Here is a 24,875-nt window from a genome sequence, read left to right on the forward strand (position 1 = left end):
GTACCAAATATCATCACTTACGAAGGGAATCAGTCTGTACTAGTGATGTAATGATATTCTAAATGTACTGGAAACTTTACAGGCAAACCAACACTATTCCAAAACCACATAAACATGGTACCAACGTATGTTGACAACACAATATTGGCCTGTGACTCTGAATGCTCACTCCAGAAATATTTCTACTGTATGGTCGATTCCATATTTGATTCAGTAATAAGATGTATTTCGCGTCGTTTTTGTTATATATTTCGGATAACCAATAAGAGAAGTGTGTGATGCTTAAATGAGTCCACTTAAGGGAGGATGTTCATGAAAAACACAAACTATGTTAATATGCATCAAATCCACAATTTTCAAGATATGGTACTTAAATTTTGTACCATGCTTCACATGAAATTAATATATTTACTGTTATGTTGTTTGGATTATATATAATTATCTTTTTTATAGGATTTAAAAATTTTATTTTCAGTAAATAATATAAGTACCTTTTCCTCACACCATTCAATAGATTTCTACAAAATTTTAGCAGCTTAATCTCATTGAGGTTTTTTTAATGTATCAAACAGGAGAATTTTAATAATTAGTGAGTATAATATAACAGCCAATGGTCTTGTGGCATCAGTAATGGTGGTTCCCATCAGATCACAGAGGTTAAGCAATATCAGATTTGGCTAGAATTTGAATGGCTGTCTGGCCAGGTCTGTCGAGCACTCTTGGATGACACAGCGGCCAGTTGGTGCCATCTGGCCTTCCGAGGTCTGTTCGGATGGAGTCAATTGTAAACAACATTTAGTGGATTTGTAGAAATAAGTGTACAAAATTTCATAATTGTAACCATATATTAGGAGGAAAAGGTATGTAAACACTAAAAAGTTAATTTTCTGGAAATGCAATATGTAATTTTTTCTTAGGTCAGCTCTTCAGACGGACGCCAATTTGTACTCAGGATCCTCTTTCCCTTCAAGACCTCTGTTTTGATTTCTTATTTTCTGTTTTCTTTGCCTTACCAGATCTCATCTACGTTTTAGCTACAGAGTGGCGCTGTAAATGTTTTTTTCAATATGTCTTGAGTGAAATTTCCTATCTTAAAGCACATTCTCTCTAATACCTTCAAATTCTTTATTTGTGTGGCCATAGTTGTTTAAAATTCTTCATGGTATTTTTTTTCTGTCATTGCAACTACAAAAATGCGTGATTTTTTTCACCAGAAACGTTTTGCTTTATTGAGGTAAAAAAAGATCACGCATTTTTGTGGTTACAATGGCAGAACAAAAATAACTTCAAGAACTAATACCTTCAGCTTCCCTACATTCCCCCTATTAAAAACAAGAGCTCCATCATAAGTTGCAATTCTGGATGAAATCCATCAGTAGCGTAAGCCAAAACAGGAATTTCTTCTTCATAAACAAAGCAGCTGGTTTGTTATTATTCCTAAGATGAAGGAAAGAGTAATGCACCATTTATAGAACCAAAGGATATTATCACAGCAACTAGATAGCCATAGAATGCTTGAAGGTAGTCTTTGGAATTATTGTTCACTGAGCTAGTATTAAAGTGTTGCTTCAAAAAGCGAGTGTGGCATGAAAGTCGCATCACACAGTTGTTTTTCAGGTACTTCAGATGCGATTTAATTACTGAAATTTTGAGTTCTTCTAGTCCATTATATTTTCGGTCAGTTTTATGAATGTCCTCTCTTAAGAAAGAAATGTGAGACCTTCACAGTTTAGACTATAATTAGAACAATTAGTTCATTCATAAACGACGCAGTCCGGCATTTTTGATCAAAACACTTCCACCAGAATCTAATGTTCAAAACAACTGGCATGGCAGATGTCACCTTCAGGTTTGTGACACAACAACTCAGATTATACCTCCATGGTCGATTCCATAGAGTAGAAATGACTTTGGAGTGAGCATTTCGAACAGATTACACAACACCATGATGAAAAAAAGTATGTGACATTTCAAAGAGTTCTCTTAAGTGAGGACACTCATTGAAAACACATATTATTTAAAAGGTGCAGCTTATTCACACTTTTGAAGATACAGCAGTGAAATTTTGTACTATGCTCTACATGACAACACATTTACTGTTAAGTTCCTGTAGTTATATAATTTAACTTCATGGAAGTTAAAATTTTATTTTCAGCAAATTTAACACCATTTGTTCGAAAGCAAGGCTGCGAAAAAGCTGGAAACACCCATAATCTCTCTTAATTTCGAGTTGAGAATGTAGCTTAATTAAATCTTATGTATTTGTATTCTATAGAAAAGTACGATATTCTAGTTGCAGTCATTTATTTGAACAACGTATCTCTCATAGCTTTACTTGTAAAGCGCAATTCCATTTCTCTTTAGAACAATTTTGCAACCATTTCGCGTTCCTGTTTTCCTCATTTAAAATTCTGTATAGCTTGATGCCTTTTGCTGAGTTGGTACAACAGTTTGGTGCAACATGTAGGAATCTTGATGAAAACAGTAACGAACACAGACCTTGATAACCGCCAAAAATTTCATTTTCGAAGATAATACCAAAATACCCACAATACCTTCAACTTGATGTGCTAACGATTGTGTATTATGTCACTTCCTGTGTTTTGTTGCAGGAACAGTCTTGTTCAGTGGCCTGGATATTAGAGATCCATGAAGATATAATAAGGAATATTGTAGATATGTCAAAAAGTTTAAGCTGACATCCACCATGGTAGTCACCCAAACATTAGCTCTTTGGGGAAATGTGTTGATTGAAAATGCCTGCTTGCAGCATTTACTGGTGTACTAATAATGCTCGTTATAGTCTAAAGTGCAAATTAATTACATTTCAATAGTGAGTGGACTTTTTCCAAGCGTTATTTTCTTTTATATACATGAAATTTGGCTGCGCTGTGTCGTTTTAATGTAGCAGTTTTGTTTTTGTCACTTGGCTTTAGACTTAAAATCAGTTCATCTCGAAAAGCTCCCTGGATGAACTCTGTGAGAAGGGAAGATTGGAAACTGGCCAAATAAAGCGAAATAAGATCTCACCACTTTTGGCAAGAGGGCATAAACTGAGCATCAGCTTTGGTAAACCATATTAAGGAAAATGCTGGATTGTGGAAGTAAACTTATCGTATCACATACTTCTCTTCCTTGTTATTCGACACTTATAATGAAAAGAAAGTTACATTAACAAAGCGAAATGTGTCTTAGTGCAGGATCAAATATGGATTTAAGACTAGAAAAAGTCTTAAAATTTCTTTCTGGATTTTTATTATTCACAATAGCACTATTAAATTTTCTAGTCAAAACATTTAGCACATACACAACAGTACTTACAAGGGAACCTCCCCATCGCACCTCCCCATAGCACCAGCCTCATGGCTCTGAGCACTATGGGACTCAACTTCTGAGGTCATTAGTCCCCTAGAACTTAGAACTAGTTAAACCTAACTAACCTAAGGACATCACACATATCCATGCCCGAGGCAGGATTCGAACCTGCGACCATAGCGGTCTTGCGGTTCCAGACTGCAGTGCCTAGAACTGCTCGGCTACTTCGGCCGGCTATGAAGAAGAAGGATTACTATATGGAGCTGGAATCTCAGATTAATCGGTAAGAATTTTATGTTATTGTTAATTTCCTTGAATTTCCAGTTTGCTAGAATGTATTTTTCAAATGCGTTTTTCTCGAAATGACATCACATTTGCGTGCAGTCTAACTCAAAGTATAGAAGCGATCATTATGAAAATTTATAGTATGATTCTTTATAAAATTACGTATTATATAAATCAACTTGTCAGATGATACGATTTAAGGGTACTTTTCTTTGCATAATTAGAGGTGAAAATCGAAGTAAATTGTTCCAACTACAGCAAAATTTTTAATTTTCATTATGTTCACCTGTGTGGAGGTTCGTATTCATAGAAAATAAGTTATTAATGTAAAATCAAAACCTTTTCGATTTCAGATGAAAATTGGAATGGGTACACTGCACACAATTGGAGAACTACACTCACAACCTTCAGTAGACAGCACAGCATAACTTATTTTTAGCTGAAATTATTTAAAAAAAATCACAAAACTGTTCGAAATACTGTATAAATTAAATGTCAAAATTTGATTAAATTCTAATTAATTCTTCCCACCCAAAAAATCAGTGTCCAACTGCCTCCTGATGTGGTTTCCCCCATTAAAGTAATGTACAGCATGTAGCCGCATTTATACGCCCAAGAAAACCATTGCAGTTGCCAGTTGGAGCTCCCAGTTTTTAGTGGCGCAACTTCAGCCACACAACTTTTGTCACGCCACAAGAAGTTCAGCTTGGATATACTTTGTTGCGCCACTTTCCTACTACCACTGCGCCCTGGTGGCAGTGTTTCGAAACACGAGCATTCTGTCGCAGTTATCGTGTAGTAATTGCTATTTTACTCCATTCGATTTTCGCGTGTTTTATTTTGTTTCTGTAAAAAATGGAAAGTATAAACCAATATTTGAGTGATACATTTTTTAGAGAGAGAGAGAGAGAGAGAGAGAGAGAGAGAGAGAGAAAACATGTAGCCAGAAAAGCGAGTCACAAAAACTTCGTAATTTGTAAAGCCAGACATTGGGTAAATTGTGAATTATATGGAGGAAAAAGCTGTAGTGTGTCATGTCGCAGCTGTTAAACCAAAATTTAGTTACTCAAAATACCTATATCAACGAATAAATAGAGTGTAAAATCCTGGAAAATTTGCGTGTCTGCAAATTATATTTACATGTCAGCTGTTATGTTGGCAGTGCAGACAGCATTTAAATCTATGAGAATTATTTCTTTTATAAATGCCTTTTTGTTCCCCCCCCCCCCCCCCCTGATTTATTCCCGTGCGGAATCTATTTTCAGATCCGGCATTCGGATTTCGTCGTCCTTTTATTTAACTCGTCGCAGCGCTAAGGCAATATAACGTTCATACCCGCGCGTATCATTTCAGTTGATGTCGCATTGCAAGCTGTGCAACCACGTAGAATTTGTGGCGTCCTGTGTGAACGGTAGCTCACGATGCCACTACACCAAGCTACAAGCTGTGGCGCCACATTAGATTCGTGCGTGAATCTGGCTTATGTCTGTAGCACTGTGCACCATTATTATATCTCCATTAAACATCACATCTGCATCTCGCAGATGTCATAATTCGTTGCTCATTGGCTAACATTTTTGAAATCAGAAGAAAGGGAAGGAAAGCGAAGGAAGGAAGGAAGGAAGGAAGGAAGGAAGGAAGGAAGGGAAAGGAAAGTAAGAAAGAAAGGAAAGTAAGAAAGAAAGGAAAGTAAGAAAGAAAGGAAAGTAAGAAAGAAAGGAAAGTAAGAAAGAAAGGCAGTTAGGTGTGCTCTGTGCCACCTGTTGAGTTAGGTGAAAAGAGGTCCACTGGCATGTAAACTGTTAACTGTCCTCTTAGCTTCTGGCTTAACTGCACCTTCATAACTCGCAACAACCAAATATTCTTAAAAGCCTTTGCAGTTTCACGTTTATTAGTTCATTCCTAAGAGAGCACAAATCTAATATTTCAGAACATATTCATACTACAATATCAACAAAGTCCCAGAATCTATTACAAATGTGAAGACGGAAAACAGGTATTAGCAGGACGTGAAACTACCATCGGCCCACAGCTCTTAGCCTATTCATTGCTTTGTGATGAACACACGATATTTTCTTTCACCTTACGTTGTCCTGAAGGTTTTTACTATCGCTATGTTATTAACTGACATGTGAGTAAAACAAATCGTACTAAGAGTTGCCTTAAAATGGCATTACAATACGAAAACAGCAAAATACATGAAACTAGTATCGCTTCATCACATTTCGTGGTCCCGCTAAGTTGCAGTACAGCATCACTCATTGATGACAGAATATGATCACATGATATTACCCAGTTTTCGCTTTCCTAAACTGTTTTTCGCAGTAACTGCGCACCTTGGGGCGGTTGTACAACACCCAGTCAGCAGCCGGTTAAGCTCTAACCCCGGAATAGGGCGAGAAACGCCTTGTACGAACCCGGGCTAACGCCTAACCTGAGAATAAACTCGGGGATGGCTTAGGCGGTGATTTCTGGCCGGTTAGCGAGCTTAACCACGGAATAAGTTTTAAAGAGTGCAGGAACACCCATAGATTCAGACAGCGGTGACGATTTTTTGGCTGAAGTGTTCATAACAATGAGGAAGGAGCAGAAAGTGAGACACCGCCCGAATTATTTTGATGAATTCGACGACTCAGAATTTATATGCAGATTTCGCTTGTCAAAGGAAGCCGTGCTTCGTCTTTTCAATCTTGTACATCAGAAACTGGAAACATAGGGTGGACAGGTGAAACTATTTCTCTGTTTTCTAAGATAATATTGTTAAATTGTGTAAAATGTATTTCCTTTCCGTACTTCATGAATTCCATTGTGTTATTTCTCTAAATTAGGCACATTAAAACGACTATTCGTGCCAAAATAGTCTTGCATATCTGGCGTGTGTTACAGTTGTTGCAGTAGTAGAAAGGATTGACTCGTTTTATTTAGAAGACAGTCCCATAATAGACTTAACGAAATCGAAAATCCACACCACTTATGGGTACTATTTGTATGGCAGTTTTAACAAAAACGTAAATTCTCATGTTGCAAAACGCTTTGATAAAACGCTAGTGTCCCAATTTCAGACATGACGTCAATATTGATACACTGTTTTCTATTGGAAATGATCCTTTTTGTAAACACCACAGCAGTCGCAGAACTTTTTATTTATTTATTTATAAGTTAATAAGAAAAAATTCAGCCTTTAGTGAATATATTTGGATGAGAGGCCCATTTTTGCTTCAGAGCAAAAACATTGAATCCCACCATTCTTCACTGATGTCTGAACTACACTCCTGGAAATTGAAGTAAGAACACCGTGAATTCATTGTCCCAGGAAGGGGAAACTTTATTGACACATTCCTGGGGTCAGATACATCACATGATCACACTGACAGAACCACAGGCACATAGACACAGGCAACAGAGCATGCACAATGTCGGCACTAGTACAGTGTATATCCACCTTTCGCAGCAATGCAGGCTGCTATTCTCCCATGGAGACGATCGTAGAGATGCTGGATGTAGTCCTGTGGAACGGCTTGCCATGCCATTTCCACCTGGCGCCTCAGTTGGACCAGCGTTCGTGCTGGACGTGCAGACCGCGTGAGACGACGCTTCATCCAGTCCCAAACATGCTCAATGGGGGACAGATCCAGAGATCTTGCTGGGTAGTTGACTTACACCTTCTAGAGCACGTTGGGTGGCACGGGATACATGCGGACGTGCGTTGTCCTGTTGGAACAGCAAGTTCCCTTGCCGGTCTAGGAATGGTAGAACGATGGGTTCGATGACGGTTTGGATGTACCGTGCACTATTCAGTGTCCCCTCGACGATCACCAGTGGTGTACGGCCAGTGTAGGAGATCGCTCCCCACACCATGATGCCGGGTGTTGGCCCTGTGTGCCTCGGTCGTATGCAGTCCTGATTGTGGCGCTCACCTGCACGGCGCCAAACACGCATACGACCATCATTGGCACCAAGGCAGAAGCGACTCATCGCTGAAGACGACACGTCTCCATTCGTCCCTCCATTCACGCCTGTCGCGACACCACTGGAGGCGGGCTGCACGATGTTGGGGCATGAGCGGAAGACGGCCTAACGGTGTGCGGGACCGTAGCCCAGCTTCATGGAGACGGTTGCGAATGGTCCTCGCCGATACCCCAGGAGCAACAGTGTCCCTAATTTTCTGGGAAGTGGTGGTGCAGTCCCCTACGGCACTGCGTAGGATCCTACGGTCTTGGCGTGCATCCGTGCATCGCTGCGGTCCGGTCCCAGGTCGACGGGCACGTGCACCTTCCGCCGACCACTGGCGACAACATCGATGTACTGTGGAGACCTCACGCCCCACGTGTTGAGCAATTCGTCGGTACGTCCACCCGGCCTCCCGCATGCCCACTATATGCCCTCGCTCAAAGTCCGTCAACTGCACATACGGTTCACGTCCACACTGTCGCGGCATGCTACCAGTGTTAAAGACTGCGATGGAGCTCCGTATGCCACGGCAAACTGGCTGACACTGACGGCGGCGGTGCACAAATGCTGCGCAGCTAGCGCTATTCGACGGCCAACACCGCGGTTCCTGGTGTGTCCGCTGTGCCGTGCATGTGATCATTGCTTGTACAGCCCTCTCGCAGTGTCCGGAGCAAGTATGGTGGGTCTGACACACCGGTGTCAATGTGTTCTTTTTTCCATTTCCAGGAGTGTATTTGCGCTTACTCAAGCCACGTTGAACACAGTAATATTATCAGGAAGCTATGGAACATAGCTGTTGTGTTCCTCAACATTAGTGTTATCCACACCAGCCCATCTGAAAACATCTCGACCTCTCCTTCAGTTTATCTGTATATACTTTATATGACTTCCAGATGGATGGAGATAAGGTAGCTGTCAACAGCTGTTATGTATTTGAAACAATGCACTTTCTTGCCATCAGCTGTACATTGTAACTTTATTCTCTAGTACATTCGGTTTTTTCAACCATCATGAAGGAAGAAAAGTAATACACACGGATGGTTGAAAAATACGTTGTGTAATTACTGTGTTATCATTATAAAATCTGCAGTGGTCAAACAGCTGATCATCAAGATTAACAAACACTGCAGATTTTATAACACAGTAATTACACAATGTATTTAAAAAATTCCATTCCAGATGTTAATTTCTAAATTAAACTCCATGACGCCTGTGTTGTTGGTGGTCTCTGAAAAGATGACATGACGTTCATTATTTCAAAAAGCTGCTTGCCTTTCAAAATAGTTACTACATTATCTGCCTACGAAAAATTCATCATCTACCATATTGGACGGAATATTCTTACATAGAAACGTTGCGTCAGAATCAAAATGACTAGTGCGGCCATCTGAAGAAAGTTTAATTAAATTGTGTTTTTTTGTATACACAATTACAAATTTATGTTCGACAAAAGGTCCACCGCCAATCTGGAGCCTATGCTGCCTTAATGCAGCACAATATTTTCTGGTCTCTTTCTTTAGCGTGTCATATTTCTGTCGCAGCTGATCACTGGTTCTGCATGATGATGATGATCGTTAATTATAGAGATCGCATACTTTCTCCCATGCTTTGTTCTGAAATTTGGAAAGATATCTTATTAGTCAAACAACGAATACTCAATCATTTAACCAGTTTCAAGAGATATTTCATTATACACACATCACAAGCTTAGTTAAATGTTTTGACTGACCTTTTCACTACATGATACTGCATGCGTTTTCTTGTTCTCTATTATGCTTCTGAAATCGTGAACGATATCGACAAGCTTTAATATATCTTCCAGGGAATAGTTTTGGGCTCTCGATCATTTTTTCACTCATTTTAATCGAGCTCTTTTTGCAGATGACTAGACGTAAATAAACTTCAAAAACGCGCGAAAATACCCTGAGTGTTCTCCCACTGTTACCAACTTAACTGAACGAGATCGCTATTCCAGGGTTAACAAACCAGAGAATAAAAAGGCATCGTACAACCATGGAGGTAAAAATAAGAGGAGTTGTTCAAATGGCTCTGAGCACTACGGGACTCAACTGCTGTGGTCATCATCAGTCCCCTAGAACTTAGAACTACTTAAACCTAACTAACCTAAGGACATCACACACATCCATGCCCGAGGCAGGATTTGAACCTGCGACCGTAGCAGAAGAGCAGCTCCGGACTGGAGCGCCTAGAACCACACGGCCGGCAAGAGGAGTTGTCATGACGTCGCAAACTTGAAGCCAACCCAAGTGAAGATCCGCCATGTTAGCTACCCCAAAGCATTCGCTTCTGGTGGTTTGATTCCGTGTAGTCGTGAAGTGTTTTGATAAAAAAAATGACTGCTACATCGCTTACGGGTGTACTAATCGTTCTAATTGCAATCTAAAGTTTAAACAAATCACATTTCATTCGTAAGTGGACATATTTAAGCGTTATTTTCTTATATGTAGTACTTGAAATTCTGATGCACTGTAAATTTGTACAGTATGGTTTTATTTCTATGATTTGACTTTAGATTTCGTATCAATCCCACGCAAAGAGCTCTCTGGAGGTGAGCTTGGTTTTCATTATTTGGTTATTCCCAAGTAACTGAAAAGTCCTGGCAAGAAATATCCTGGAAATGGGGACTAATGTTTTAAAATGCGATAATTTAATATAAATGTAATGTAACTACATGTAGTTAATTAAATCTTCAGTAAAATGTGTGGAACACCTGTTACAGTGGTTAAATTATAAGTACTTAAAGGGTTACATATTTGTTAAAGCAAAGCTCCCTATCCAAGTCCAGGCAATTTAGATAATGACATTAATCACAGTGTTGTGTTATCCTGTAAATTGCTGTTATTTGCCACACCGAATGTCACTTGGTAGGTACAATTTAAAAACCATGCAGATGTGTAAACTGCAATGGGCCTGACAATCTTAAATTCCGTTCTTTTCCATCGTAATTTAACGAATCTTTCACTTTGTTGACGTGACAGCTGGCTTGTTTATATCTTCCCTGCATACATCTATGGGACTTCAAAGGAAATAAGATAAGTTTCTTGCAAATTTGGACATTTAAAATTTGCATTTGACTTGAAAATGCAACGATTACAAATCGGTGCCTCTAAACTACCAATCATTGCTTTTGGAGTTCTGGCTTTATCAATCATCGACACAAACACAATGAAAGTGAATTCAAATGGATTACGAAAGCACGCTTTCCATAGCTCATATTTCTCTTCTCGGTTATTCTAAGTGTATAAACAAAAAGGAATTACAGTACTGAGGACAGAAGCGTCGTATTACTGTATCGAATACGCATTTAAGACCAGAAAAACGTTTAAAGTTGCGTTCCTTATGCTGTGTTGTTCACTAAAACAGGTGTAACATTTACTATATAAAATAAATATCGCGTGCACATGACAGAAATAGCGAACAAGAAGCAATTGTAAACACTCGTCTGCTTTTGTTTTGGGGGATCCAAGATGGCGGCAGGCCCCACCCACTGGCTTCAAAACAACGTACAGCGGAAGTCTGTAGCGGCATCTCCCCTTATTCCACCTCCATGCGTACAACGCGCTGTCAAAGTTATACCGTGGTTAGCTAACCTTAACCGGGCGTTGTACAACCGGCCCCCTTACAAGATATTTTTCAACCGTTATAACATACGAAGCACACAGAAAATTTAATTTACACAGAGTGAATTATATGAAACTTGGACCGCAAACATTGCAGAAATGGAAAGTGCTATTGATGTGCGATATCCACAGAACGGATTGCTAGTCAGAGGCTTGTATTGTTAGCTCGTAGAGTGTCTGTAATAATTCTTGGTAGTGTATTTTTCGTACAAACACACACTTTTTTTGAATGGAACAACGAACATTGACACCAACAAACTAAAAGTAGAGTAAATTGGAGTTTCAGTGGTGTTTGTTGAAGGATTCTAGTGCGAGTCATTTACGAGATACCATATTTTGAAAAGTTCCCACTCCATCACTTACCTAGGGTAACCAGCGTATTTTGAGTGAGGATTTGCACACGTGACATGTTGCCACTAAATTTGTCGCGCATTCCCACACGAAAAAAAAAAAAAATTAATAATAAAGCGCATGAATGTGTGTCAGGACTTGAAAACAGAGAAAGTAATTAAAACTTTTTGAACAACGACATTACAGGTGATGAGAGTTGGTGTTACTGATATGACACGAAAACCCAGCAAGCGACGGTTGCGGTCGAATGTGCAGACGATGGTCGTAGTACTTTTTATGTACATGAAATTGTGCATCGAAAATTTGTACTTCCTGGCAGAATGTCAGACTTAAGTATTTTTTTCTAAGTTTTAAAACATCTGTAAGAGGATTTGTGGAGGAAGGCCTGGAACTTTGGCTATCAAGTGTCAGGTTCATTTATCATGCCAATAATTCAACTCGGCAAGGATATCATACACAACCCTAGGAGCTCCCTTTATTATTTATAGCTTTATTCCAATTGACCCCAGTGCTTTCCCATTTTTCACAGGCTTCACAGCTTTACAAATTTCTTGGGAGGTTATCTGTCGTGGACATGGATATTTATCTTCTTCCATCAAGTTTAACATGTCTTGTATAAATTGGTTTCTTTTCTCTGTGAGCAGTGCTTGGTAATACTTAACCCACTCCTAAGCTTATCAGAGGAATCTCAGCACTTTTCGAACCACCACCACCTTTCACACTCTGCTTGCCCTACTACCATCTAAGTTTTTGTTTATATCCTCTCTGACTTTCAGCACACCTCATTTTATGCTTTAGTAATGGCCCTTTGTGCTTCTTTCTATTTAGCTTCGTATGTTTTATGGACTTCATCAAGCCAAGTGCTGAGCTATTTATTATAAGCCTCCTTTTTCATTTTCACCAATTTCTCTCCTATATTCCACCATTGATTCTTCCTTTCCCATCCCCCCCCCCCCCCCCCTTTACCAGCGCTTCAAAGGCCACCTCAGGTATAATTACTTTGGCAGACCAATACATACTTTCTACAGCATCATCCTTGATGTGTAATACCCTGGCTGCCAATCTAGGTTGATAGAGGAAATGTGTTGATCTTGCTTCAGGCAGATTCTTCACAGTGTCAAGTTGCTAACATTCTACACCTAGTTACTGAATTAAAAGTAGTAAATTACCTGGCTCAGCTTGAAAAATAAGAGCCTCATTAAGTGTCATGTTTCATTTTTAGAAATAATGTGAAAATTGGAAGTTTACATTAAACATTTTTACACTACAGTTAAAAAAATTATTAAAGTTATTTTAAAAACTAGTTGCCAAATCAAACAAACGAAAGAACATATGAAATAAAAAGCAATGGCTGCTCGCTTAATTGGTCAACATAAAACAACTTTCCTCTGATAATTGTTGTTCTGCAGTCCATCAAAATGAGAGATATGTAGAATTCTCTTCATGTTACCAGAAAAATATATATGTATTACATACAAGTTAATTTTTGTATAAAGTACATAATTTAAAAAAATTGAAATCAAATGAGTGACTATACAAAAAAAGAGCAAAACCAGTCAAGTGAGATCGAGGCAAGAGAACGAGACTAGCTGAAGTGAACTGTGAACAATGTTCCACGGAATGAGACCAGACGTGACAGAAGTGAACCACGAAAGACCATCTCCTTAGTTGTTTCTTTGGACCCATTTGTTCGACTCTACTGGATGCCTTTAGACATTGCGTGCTACAGGAAATTTTGATTCCTGTGCTTAACAGAAATTTAAATTTCGTGATCCAAAGCTCAGATAATAATGCAATTTGCACCAAACTACACTCATACATATTATGTTTCAACCTCCTTTGTCATCACGGTGAACTACTATGTTCCCAGAACTGTTAGATACTACAAATAATCTTGCTGAGACACCATTTGAACTTTGTGTCTACAATTGGAAGGCAAAAGTATGTTACTTGCCGCACAGAAACGTTCCTTTTATTTTTCTTTCTTCACATTTTTAGACGTAACGCATATCAACAATCCCACGCCTTACAAAAGAGGCTGAAAAAAGGGTTTTAATTTCCAAGGACAAAACACTGAGGACCATCAAGAACCAGATTGACTGCTTAAGATGAAAGAAAAAGATGAAAACATTGAAAGTTTTGTTAAGCATGCTTGCTTTAATTTTATTAAGCAGGTTGATAGGGTGGAATTTTGTCTTATATTCAATTATGAATATGCTCAGTACTTGCAATTCGTAACTGAGCAGAACTCTATTCTTTTGAGAAAAGAATTTCTGCCATATCACTGACAAATACTGAAATGAAGTAACACACTTCCAACCAAACAGTATCCAAGAAGTCTTTAATACTGATTACAAAATAGGAGATCCTGATTTCGACTTTCAGTGTACCAATATATCAACAGCAGAAGAAGAATACAATTCATTTGGAGACCACAGTGACAATAAAAGGATGCACAGCAGACTAAAATCACTGAGCTCCTATCAAGATTCCACTGAAAAGTACAGAATGCATGAAGCTTTTTTTTACTTCTGAGCATCAACTATTGAAAGAGAACTGTCACATGGATTGTGATCAACTTTTCGTTCCAACTAGTATCAATGATGACAAAAACTGGGCCGCCAAATATTATGTAAACACTAAGGGAAAGAAGAAAACCATCCTTCCAAACATAAGCATATATAAAGTTCATTAAATATTTCAGACCAAGAGTTCTTGTATATAAAAAGTATTAAGCCAACCACGTAAAACTGTATTCAAAATTGTTTACAGAAGAGGGCAGAATATTGATGGTTTCTAATTACTGGAAGACCGAGGATTTGTCCGAGCAAACATGAATATATCGTAGGCCCTACTGTTGAAATAAAACATCAGTAGAAGTATCCTAAGAAAGACAAAGGATAACCCTTGTTTATATTTTTGAAATAACGGACAACAACTGAGTGTCAAAGTTTGTATTACATGCATGCTGTGATATTAACTGACAATTCAACTTTGAAAAAATTAAAGGTGAATCTGCAGTAGATCTTCAGGACAAACAAGATAATCCTTTCTCAGTTGGCGGCAATGCTAAAAATTACATGCACACACCTATTAAATCAGTCCCATGCATTGAGAATCGTTATCTACCAACACAGAAGTCGCACAAGTTTATAGGAGGAAGAACTATAGCAGTTATCTATGGAGACAATGCTAATCTCTCTACATTTAAAAAAGTATTCAAAATTAAATTCAATAAATCTTTGTGGCCAACACAGATTCAAGTGAGTTTGCAGAACTTACAATATCACAATATTTGACTATAAAGTGAAACAAGGAACTTGCTGTATGTGGCACGTGGAAGATGGAAGTGAAGGGAAATTTCAACACCCATGTACAAATTTATTGTAAAGATGGTCAATTCACATGTAGGAGATTCTGCAGACTTTATATTTTACTCAGACAATTCTCTCCTTTAAAAAACTAAATACTTCATGAAAGAGCATACAAGAAATGGAGATGAGTATATTTGCCAAATGAAATGGACATGAAGTGAGGAAGCAATGTCTGTTTCACATCACTGTTCAGTAGATTACAAGCATGAAGACAAATCCACAATTTCATGATGTCTTTGCATCATCATACGATTTCACTGATTTTAAAAACCTTTTGAGTAAACTAGAGAAGCATTTCATGATGAACAGAGATCTTAAAAAATCCTGTTGAAAATTTAAAACAGTTCATGATTCATGAAGACCACTTCAAGTAATTGTAAAATTTTTTTAGTGAAGATTATCAAGCCGCAAAAATATTCCAAAGAGAAGTCGACAGAAAGAAAATTGAGTCAAACCATGAAAGGCAGAGTAAACTGAGGAGATATTCATGAAATACAAAAATATAATCTGCTAGAAAATAGAAAATCATTTGTTACTGGAAAGCTGTGCAAGCCTCCAAAATATCAACAGAAATATCTAACAAAAATAATGACTTAATTTCTCTAGTCAATGGAAAATATGTTCCAACTCTTCATTTTAACTTTTCTGGTCTTCTCAGTGTCAACAAAAACTAATTTTTCTTATTAATTGTACAAGCAAGGTCCCAACGTCGATAGACATACAAACAAACACAAACATACGCACAAAATTCAAGCTTTCGCAACAAACGGTTGCTTCATCTGGAAAGAGGGAAGGAGAGGGAAAGACGAAAGGATGTGGGTTTTAAGGGAGAGGGTAAGGAGTCATTCCAATCCCGGGAGCGGAAAGACTTACCTTAGAGGGAAGAAAGGACAGGTATACACACACACACACACACACACACACACACACACACACACACACACACACACTATATATTGTAAGCCTACAGTGAAGATCTCTAGCTCTTTAAGTAAGTGTCTGCAGGATGATCTTGGATGAGCTCCAACAATTATTCTGATTACACGCTTTTGTGCAATGAACACTCTTTTACTCAATTATGAGTTACCCCAGAATATGATGCCATACAAAAGCAAAGAATGAAAATAGGCGTGGTAAGATGTATATCCCCAAAATTTGCAATGACCCTAATAGCATAAGTAGCTGAACTCGAACGTTTCAGCAGATCTTCAGTGTGTGTGTTTTCTAGTTCAACCCCTCATCAATGAATACACCTAGAAATTTTAAATATTCTACCTTAGCTACAGATTTCCGATCAAAGTCTATATTTATTAATGGTGTCATTCCATTTACTGTGTGGAACTGTATGTACTATGTTTTGCCAAAGTTTAATGAGACCCCATTTGCAGAGAACCATGATTTTCTGAAAAACATCGTTTACAATTTCACCACTTAATTCTTGTCTGTTGCGTGCGATAGCTATACTTGTATCATCGGCAGAAGTATCAGCTCCGCATCTTCATGAATATAGAATGGAAAGTCATTAAATATATTAAGAACAGCAGAGGACCCAAGACCGAACCTTGCGGCGCCCCATTCTTGATTGTTCCCCAGTTTGAGGAACCACCAGTTTTTCTGCATATTATGTGAACTGCTTATTTCAACTTTCTGCACTCTTCCAGTTAGGTATGATTTAAACTATTTGAGCGCTGTCCCATTCATACCACAGTACTTGAGCTTATCTGGAAGTATTCCATGATTTACACAAACAAAAGCCTTTGAGAGATCACAAAAAATCCCAACGGGTGACTTCCAGTTATTCAGAGCATTTAATATTTCGTTAGTGAAAGTATATATAGTGTTTTCCACTGAAAATGCCTTTCTGGAAAAGAAACTGACTTAGCTCAGCCTCTACCTAGTGACCAGAGCAGTGTATATAGCGTACTTTCACGTCACCAGCAGCGAGGCTAATGTGGACTACTATGGAGAGCTTGTACCACAACACCTGGACTATCTTGAGTTGAGTAATTTTCTATTCTTTTGAGTAAAGAACCCAACTAATACTTGCACACAGTTTGTATTATAGAAGAGGATACCGGCCACCAAACAATATCCCCTCCTTGCTTCCCACGGTATGTGCCTACCGTGAGAATGAGACGACACAAAAAATTTTATTTTAACTGTTATTTTCAAACTGAGGAATTTTGTAACTTCCATATTAATATTACAAATTCTGAAAAATGGTGAGTATACTTACTTGTTACAGACAGAGAGGCCACATTGGCAAAATCGACCAGCACTACTGTTGTATTCATGTTTAGGATAAACAGTTGTTTCATTACATTAGAAAGTCTCTCAATTATTTTGTTAAGTCCCATAGTGCTCAGAGCCATTTGAACAATTTTGAACCAATTATCTTCACATTACAATTAAAAATTTATCAGGATACTAATTTTTTTCATATTACACAGTAGTCAGAAAAACAACAATGGTCATTTGAAATTCTCTTTAATACAGTTGGGGAAATCAAGTGGTTTAGCACTTCAGCTCTTACACCATCCAAAATTTTAGTGAAACAGTTACAGAGAGTTTCAAAGTTTTGTTCTGCTGAGCCTATCAATTTATTTGACGGGGAAAAGTTACAACCTCTAAAGTTTTAAACTTTAGATAATCCATCCATATTACAAAAACTTATGTATACACATATGTATATTCCACATCTCCTAAACCACTGGATCAGTTTCAACCAAATTTGGTACACACGTCCCTTACTGTCAGGCAACAATTGCTGTGTGGGTAAGAACCACCTACCTATTACAGTTCAGGAGTAAAATGCCATACACATTGAGATGGAAAAATGGTCACATCATGCATGACGTTTAAATTTATTATAACTAAATAGCTGAACAGATTTCATAAAACTTGATAACAAGATAGCTCAAATCCTGAGGAAGGACAAGCCTTATTTACAAAGTTTACAGTACAAGATACTTACCGACTTTAAGAACCTTACGTGAATTAGGGGAAGTATTTACTCTTTCACTTTAGAACTTTATCATTTTTGAGAAAATGCTTGTGTTAATCAATTTGTGCTACTTGATAAAATTGAAAGAAACGAATACAGTGCTTATACAATCTTCGATGTGTTTAATCCATACTTCCAAACTATTTGTTGCATAGCATGTAGCTACTATGATTGCTATCCAGTATTTGCCAACGGGAGTACTTAGTGACTTGCAACCAACTTTATCCTTAATTTCAAACCGTTACTCAATTTTTTTCTGACTTGCAGCCCTCACAAAATTACGAGACGAAAAAAGTTATCACATAGTACATTTTGCAGTTCATGCAGTTAAAATGTCACATCAGGGATGATGTTTAAATTTATTACTACTTTGCTGCTAACTCTATTACCAACACATTTAGCAGACAGTATTCACATTTGCTGCTGAATGTACCATAGAGGGAAGGGAGGGGGCAGACATGGACGAGGTGGAGGCGACAGATGGACGGAGAGGGGTGGGAGCATAATGGGTCGGGGAGGGGGGGGGGTGCATACACAGGCAATGCCACATACTCAGATACTTACATATATGAAATCACAGTTGTGCATCGGTGCATTGCAAAGACCATTACTATGTAGTAGTATAATGAAGAAAGTAGTTTATTTTAATTTACATATTGCACAGATAAACGTATAAAAAGCTATAACTCAGCCAGGTTCTTGCAAGTTAACAGAGCAACATAGCTTTTGTTAAGTATTAAAACAATATGATGTTATCTATAAAAATTTGTAAATCCTAATTTTCAAATATGATTTCCCCACAACTTATTCCTTCATTTGCTTTCTTTCCACGAAAGCTGTTACACGATCCCAGTGTGCTGTATGCTGCAATATGTTCTTTCCATTCACAACCATATCTTCTGGAACACCTGTCTCAAACGGTTGTTGCCACCTAAAATATAGAAATAAAGTGCTTTTTGTGTTGATTACCCACAGCAACAAACAGTGGATGTAAGTGATACAATCAGCAAAGAACTACAAGCACAGATTCACAGGACATCACTGGCAGAAAGAGACTTATGACACTGATATCCAGCTACACATGTAACAATAAGGACAAATAAGATCAGGCATTAACTCACATGTACATGAATTTTTTATTGGATAGTCAGTTCACTAGAAAGGGAATAACATATTAAATAAACTGATAACATTCATCTACTGTTTCAAACAGACTGTCAGTAGATTAACATGTCCATTAAGTCTAAACACTATCTAATTCCTATAACGAATAACAAGTACAAATACATAAGTACTTAAGATGGATACATATTCATGTTCGGTGAGGAAAATCGACCAAATTTCACAGTAATCAACTACAGTGGAGTCGCGAGAGGAGATCACTGACAGTTGCAACTGACTTGGTGCACCTGCTTTCCGCACGTACACAGTACCTCCATGTTGTCAGTGCTCTACAGACGACTATGCTCCGATCACAATTACTCAATAGTTGACGTCTGTCACTTGCTGCTACAGTTTTGCCACATCCGTTGCCGGCTACCGCTCTGTTACAGGCGGCACAGAAACACGGCGGGCTCGCTTCTCGAATGCTGTTATTGTGTAATGTAGAGCAATGTCTGAAGCGGTTGGCACGAGATAAGACAGCAATAGGAGATGATCTGTCCACAGCCGATTTTAAGTGACACACGACTTAATTGCGCCAGAAGGATCATTGTACAGCCCTGAATTTAAACTTGTGTCCTAAACTAAACAAAACCTAATGATTTGCAATGTAGCCAACAAAGTGGCAGTCAACAATCTACAGCAGAAGCAAAAATCACAATCACTTTTTTCACGGCTATTAGAGTTAACCTCTACAAGCAAACTCTAAGACCGAAAAACTTCAGTTTCAGTGCTAAAAGCAAATTGTAAGTTCTCTCTCTCACTGATTATCTGAAACCATCCTCTTACTGCCTACACCAGCTGCCGTATTACCAACCATTGAGCAGTCCTGTTTGGCACTCAGTTGCAGCTATAGACAGCACAAGCAGATTTCAATGAAAAGGGAATGATAGGAAGAAAAACAAGTGCAAATAGATGAAAATTCTGCTTCATGCAATGTCATGCGAAGCTCGTCTAACATAAGCTCGTCTCTAGGATTATAAAAACTGTATACGTAACGCTGAATTGCGCCTCGTGTATCAGGTATACTGAAATACAAAATAAGAGGGCCAGACTCAGGTTTCGGGATCTGAAAACATCGTCAAGAAAGAAAGCGAGACAAGCACTTGGAAATGAACCAATTGCTGTGGCAGTTTGGCAACAGTGAATGTGTGTGACATTGAGCACTCCGATTTCAGGAAAGCAGGTACAAAGCCAGAAGTGTCAACTAACACATAATTTCAATCCTACTGTAGTTTCCACCAGTAGTTCCCATGGAAAGCTGGCAACAGTCCTCCCAGCAATCATCTGTTGCCAGCCACTCAATGCCTGTTGTGTGTGGTGAGCAGCACTATCTCCTTTCATATTGTCCATGTTCCATCCTGGGTTTTCTATCCTTTGAAAATTTGCTCTGACTGAGCTATTTTGCACAGATGAATTTGTATCCTGCATCAAACTGTAAGGAATCTAGCTATTACTTATACATCTTTATCCAAATGATTTGAATGTTTCTCTCTAAATTACAATCTATCCATCATACATATAAAACGCAATGTTGTGAATGACTCATCACACCCAAACCAAACTGCCAAAGACAGGATCTTTAAATCTGGAGAGACTGTCGATATTGTACTGAAGGCATTGTTTAGGAAGGGATTTTTGAAATCCCACGCATAATAGAAGGAAAGCTTTTTGAAAATATTAGCTATTAAGTCGATTTTGAAGATAGCTCTAAAGAACTCCTGAAGTTTCTTTGAAGCTACAGCTATGAAAATTGGTATTTGTTTTCTTGGTTATAGACATTTTTTAAAAAAAAAATCTGCGTTACAGTGTTTTTGGAAATTACAATGCTAATGTGGTGAAACAGAGAATGAGATTGTTTATGCAAATATTTCATTATGAAGATATTTTAAAGCTAAATCTCAAAACTGCAATTTGGCTTCTCAGTTAGAAATAAAAAAAATAGCTGTTACACTGTTGCTGGAAATTCAACTCCTTAGGGGATGAAACGAGAGATAAAAGTGTGTAAGAAAATATTTTCTTGTATTAAAAAACATTTTAACGTTAAAAATCTGAAAATTGGTATTTCACTTATCAGTTACATATAAAAAATGTGTTTTAGGGATGAACATTGCTATGGAAATGTCTCCACAAGAATGCAAAAGGCATGATTAATGCCCATCTTTGACTCCAGCTAAAAGAATCACTTTTTGGTAAGAAGTACATTTGGGAAAGACCATGCTTCTATGGCATTAATTAGCATGAAAAGTTTAGAAGTTAGTGCAATTTGTGAACAACATAAAAATTCAGTTTTAAAAAATCTGTGCAGAGCACACAGTCTGAGTGAGTGAAGCGGCAGATGCTAAGCTGGTAATCAATAAAACTAACTTTTACATGTAAATTATCTTTTCTGCAGAAGTTAGAATGGGTTAGACTTGTGAATAACTTAATCATGGGACTTTAAATTTAGATGCTTTATTACCAATATGAAAAAATGGCAAAAAATTTTATCCACCGAGTTTTTCCTAAATACCCAGGTTTTTCTCAACCATGTAGAAGATGCCACCAGTGTGGAGCTGGAAAGAAAGAAAAAGAGAGAGAGAGAGAGTTATGGAATTATTAGGTTAAATGGTAACCTAACAGGAAGCAAACCATAGAAGATGGTTTAAAAACCACTGAGAACAAACATGTGGGCCGGGACTGTTTAATATTAATCACATTATAAGGCTGCTGCACAACCATGCCACAATGGTTTGGAATAAATTTAGTAGAATGACAATATCAATTGGGAATTCTATCTGCTGTAGAGAAGGAATGCAAAGTTTGTAAATGTCTCGGAAAGCACTAGCACATGTTCACACAAGTAGGACCATCTAACCAGAGCTTCATAAAAGATGCATGTGAAACATGTCCTGTTACCTTCAGTTGCTACTTGCTGAGAATTTCCTCACTCACTGACAGCATTTGGGAGATTCAAATGCATTATTAGCAAGTTTCTTCTTCTGAGTGTATTGTACCAGAGTTCTTGAGAATTTTATTTTCTTACAAATAAGTGTGCATATTGTGAGTCAGAATAGCAAAATATGAGTAGAATGTGCTGTGTATCAGACAAATATTTGGAATATGGGTTCAGGGTGAAAGTGAGGTAAGTTGTGCATCCAGACCATACCTGAATAACAACTGAGAACTATAAACTGTGCAGATCCAGGTAAGGGTACACATAATTCCAACAGAACAATATACCTGTAATGGTAATAGTTTGCTACCTACGCCACTTTTGCTGAGACTATTTTAACAAACGATACTGGAAATAATGTGTTTAGGACAGATCTTTAATGTGGGATACCAATCTGCACATTTCATTATACAAAAGCACGAGTAAAAAAAAAAAAAGCACATTATCTTCGCATACATTTCAATTCAAATTCGGCACTTAGTTGCTTCTGTCAGTCAAACACAGCACACGACATGTGATTAAAAGTAACACCACTATTTTATCACACATATAGATTGAATACATGCAATGAGCATTAAATGTGTAATTCAGGATCAAAAACTGCAAAACCTTTAAGATTGCAGCAGAGTTAACATACACTGCAAAAGATCTCTTTGAGACATTTTCCGCACAGTCTACTGCAATAAAGTGTTGAGAAATGTGCTACCTATAAATCTCATCTTGCAGTTAGGTCTTTGTATCAGTAGTTAGGAAAGCAGACACAGTCTAACTCATTTAGGGAACCCTGGAACCAAAATTACAAATGGTAAACGTCCCAAACCTTCCCTGGTGTGGCAACCGTAAGCAGCATCTGAGCTCTACTGGACGGGTTAATGATTATGTGTGTGTTCTCTTCCTGTAGTCTTGGAAACTGTCATACTATACATTGGTTATAGAATACGAGTCATGTTGTAAGAATATACTCCAATCACAAGTAAATGAGATGAACAGTGAGAGCACTCAAGATGCCACATATACCTCTCATAGAAATGAAAACAACGAACTGGTGAACAAAGGAATTCGAATCAAAACTTCCAAAACAAAATGCAAGAGTAATAATGTGTGATACTTGTGTAGAACAAATAGGATGTACATACTCCTGGAGGTCCCTTCCTCACACCTTGCTGTTTCAAATTGACATTACACCATGACACTGCAATAAATACTTCTAAATATGTATGTTACAGTTTTTATATCCTGTAACATAGTAGTCAGTCAGTCCACGAAGATATGAATTTTGTTCTTTCAATTATTTAAATCAAGATTATACACTGGACATCAATTGAAATATAGAAACATACATTTGCTGGAACTCACCATACAGCAATGAGGTCTCTTAATGATTGAACCAGTTGATCATTATTAGACAGTAAAGCATCCATATGTTGATTCCACTCACAGGTATTTGAGAATTTGTTGGAACTTTCAGATTCACGTGTTTCATCTGAGTGCATGCCAATGACATGCTCTAAACGAGGATCGTCTGAAAATTATTTTTGTTTCATAAGCCATATCAAAGTTTCATCATCCTAATGATTTTACAGGTGTCACTTTGTTCTATTTTATTAAAAATGCAGCATTTTGCAGAAATTAATTCAGCCAGACCATCGTGAACACAGTTCTTACAAAGTTCTGGCACATAAATCTAAAGACCAATCATTATTTGCAATGTTTTTCCAAGTTACCATTTCTTACCTGCGAGGATAGACATTTCAGGTAAACTTAGTGTCACATGTCTTGCCATCCTCTTTTGCGCCACAAGATCCAGTATATAGAACAAGTCATTATATGCTGTACCAAAGTCCAATGTCTCTTGTAAAGTAGAATCTCTGTTCATCAGTGATACCATGGTTTCATGCAACTGCAATCAAAGAAAGATTGGGGACACAATTTGGATATTGCAGTTCTGTCATTAACACCTCAAATAATAATAATAATAATAATAATAATAATAATATCCCGTGGAGGCCCGGGAAAAGAATAGGCCTCCGGTATGTTCTGCCAGTTGTAAAAGGCGACGAAAAGAACAAACCACTAATAGGGCTAACCCCCCTTTTAGTGTGATTAGTTGGTTCAGGACAGAACTAAAGAAGCCTCGGACAAGCGCCGTCATGGTCGGGGACGACGCTTGAACCCTATGCCCGCCCACAATGGTAACGACACTGCTAGCCAACTGGAAAATTATTTAAATCCAAATAGAGGTGTTTTGCAGGATATGCTTCCTGCAACCACCCTAGAAGGAAAACAAAGAGAGGATGAGATGGTCAGATGAAGTTAACCGACACCTCATGTTCTGTTATTACCAAGCAACAAACCTAGGAACCAACACAACTGGATACAGATCACAAGTATACACAACATTTATTACCAGATACCCAGAATTACAATTTTTAACAGAACAACGACTAGCTGATCAGATCCGTGTAATAATAAAAAATAAAAGGACACCCCAGTCAGAATTAGAAAACATCAAACAACAAGTACAACAAATACTGGAACAAAATAATGTGCAATCAGAAGAAGAAGAAAATACAGTAATGGCCTCAAACATCCCAGAGCAAACAAAGGACAACACGCATCAATTTTAAACAATCAGAGGAAAACAAAATCTTCAGACAGCCACCAGAACAAGCACAAATAGAACACGAAGTGACACACATGTTAGATATAGAAGATAAATTTCAGCTGACATATATAGAATACAAAGACACAAATACAGACATTAGACCATTCTTGCATAGACCGCCAACTAACCCACAAGTCGAAACAACAATAAAAACTACCAACGCAATCTTACACAACAAAATAAATGAAAACAA

General features: G+C 37.9%; 1 protein-coding gene across 16 annotated transcripts in view; it reads right to left on the reverse strand.

Moving 5' to 3' along the window:
- The window catches only part of LOC126143126 (disks large homolog 5-like), a 556,312-nt gene that overhangs the window by 460,898 nt on the left and 70,539 nt on the right, over positions 1–24,875 (reverse strand). For 2 of the 16 annotated variants that reach the window (XM_049915335.1, XM_049915334.1), the window contains exons 8-10: positions 23,752–23,917; positions 23,374–23,539; positions 18,830–18,852 (exon numbers count right to left, since the gene is read on the reverse strand). The exons of 11 other annotated variants lie outside the window; for them this stretch is intronic. In XM_049915335.1, coding sequence (XP_049771292.1) covers positions 18,830–18,852; positions 23,374–23,539; positions 23,752–23,917 — 355 coding nt within the window. Of the gene's footprint in view, positions 1–18,618; positions 18,853–23,373; positions 23,540–23,751; positions 23,918–24,875 lie in introns of those variants that run through there. 3 more of the 16 variants (XM_049915336.1, XM_049915337.1, XM_049915333.1) reach the window with 2 other exon arrangements.

The sequence above is a fragment of the Schistocerca cancellata genome, unplaced genomic scaffold, assembly GCF_023864275.1.
Source record: "Schistocerca cancellata isolate TAMUIC-IGC-003103 unplaced genomic scaffold, iqSchCanc2.1 HiC_scaffold_782, whole genome shotgun sequence".
Classification (NCBI taxonomy): domain Eukaryota; kingdom Metazoa; phylum Arthropoda; class Insecta; order Orthoptera; family Acrididae; genus Schistocerca; species Schistocerca cancellata.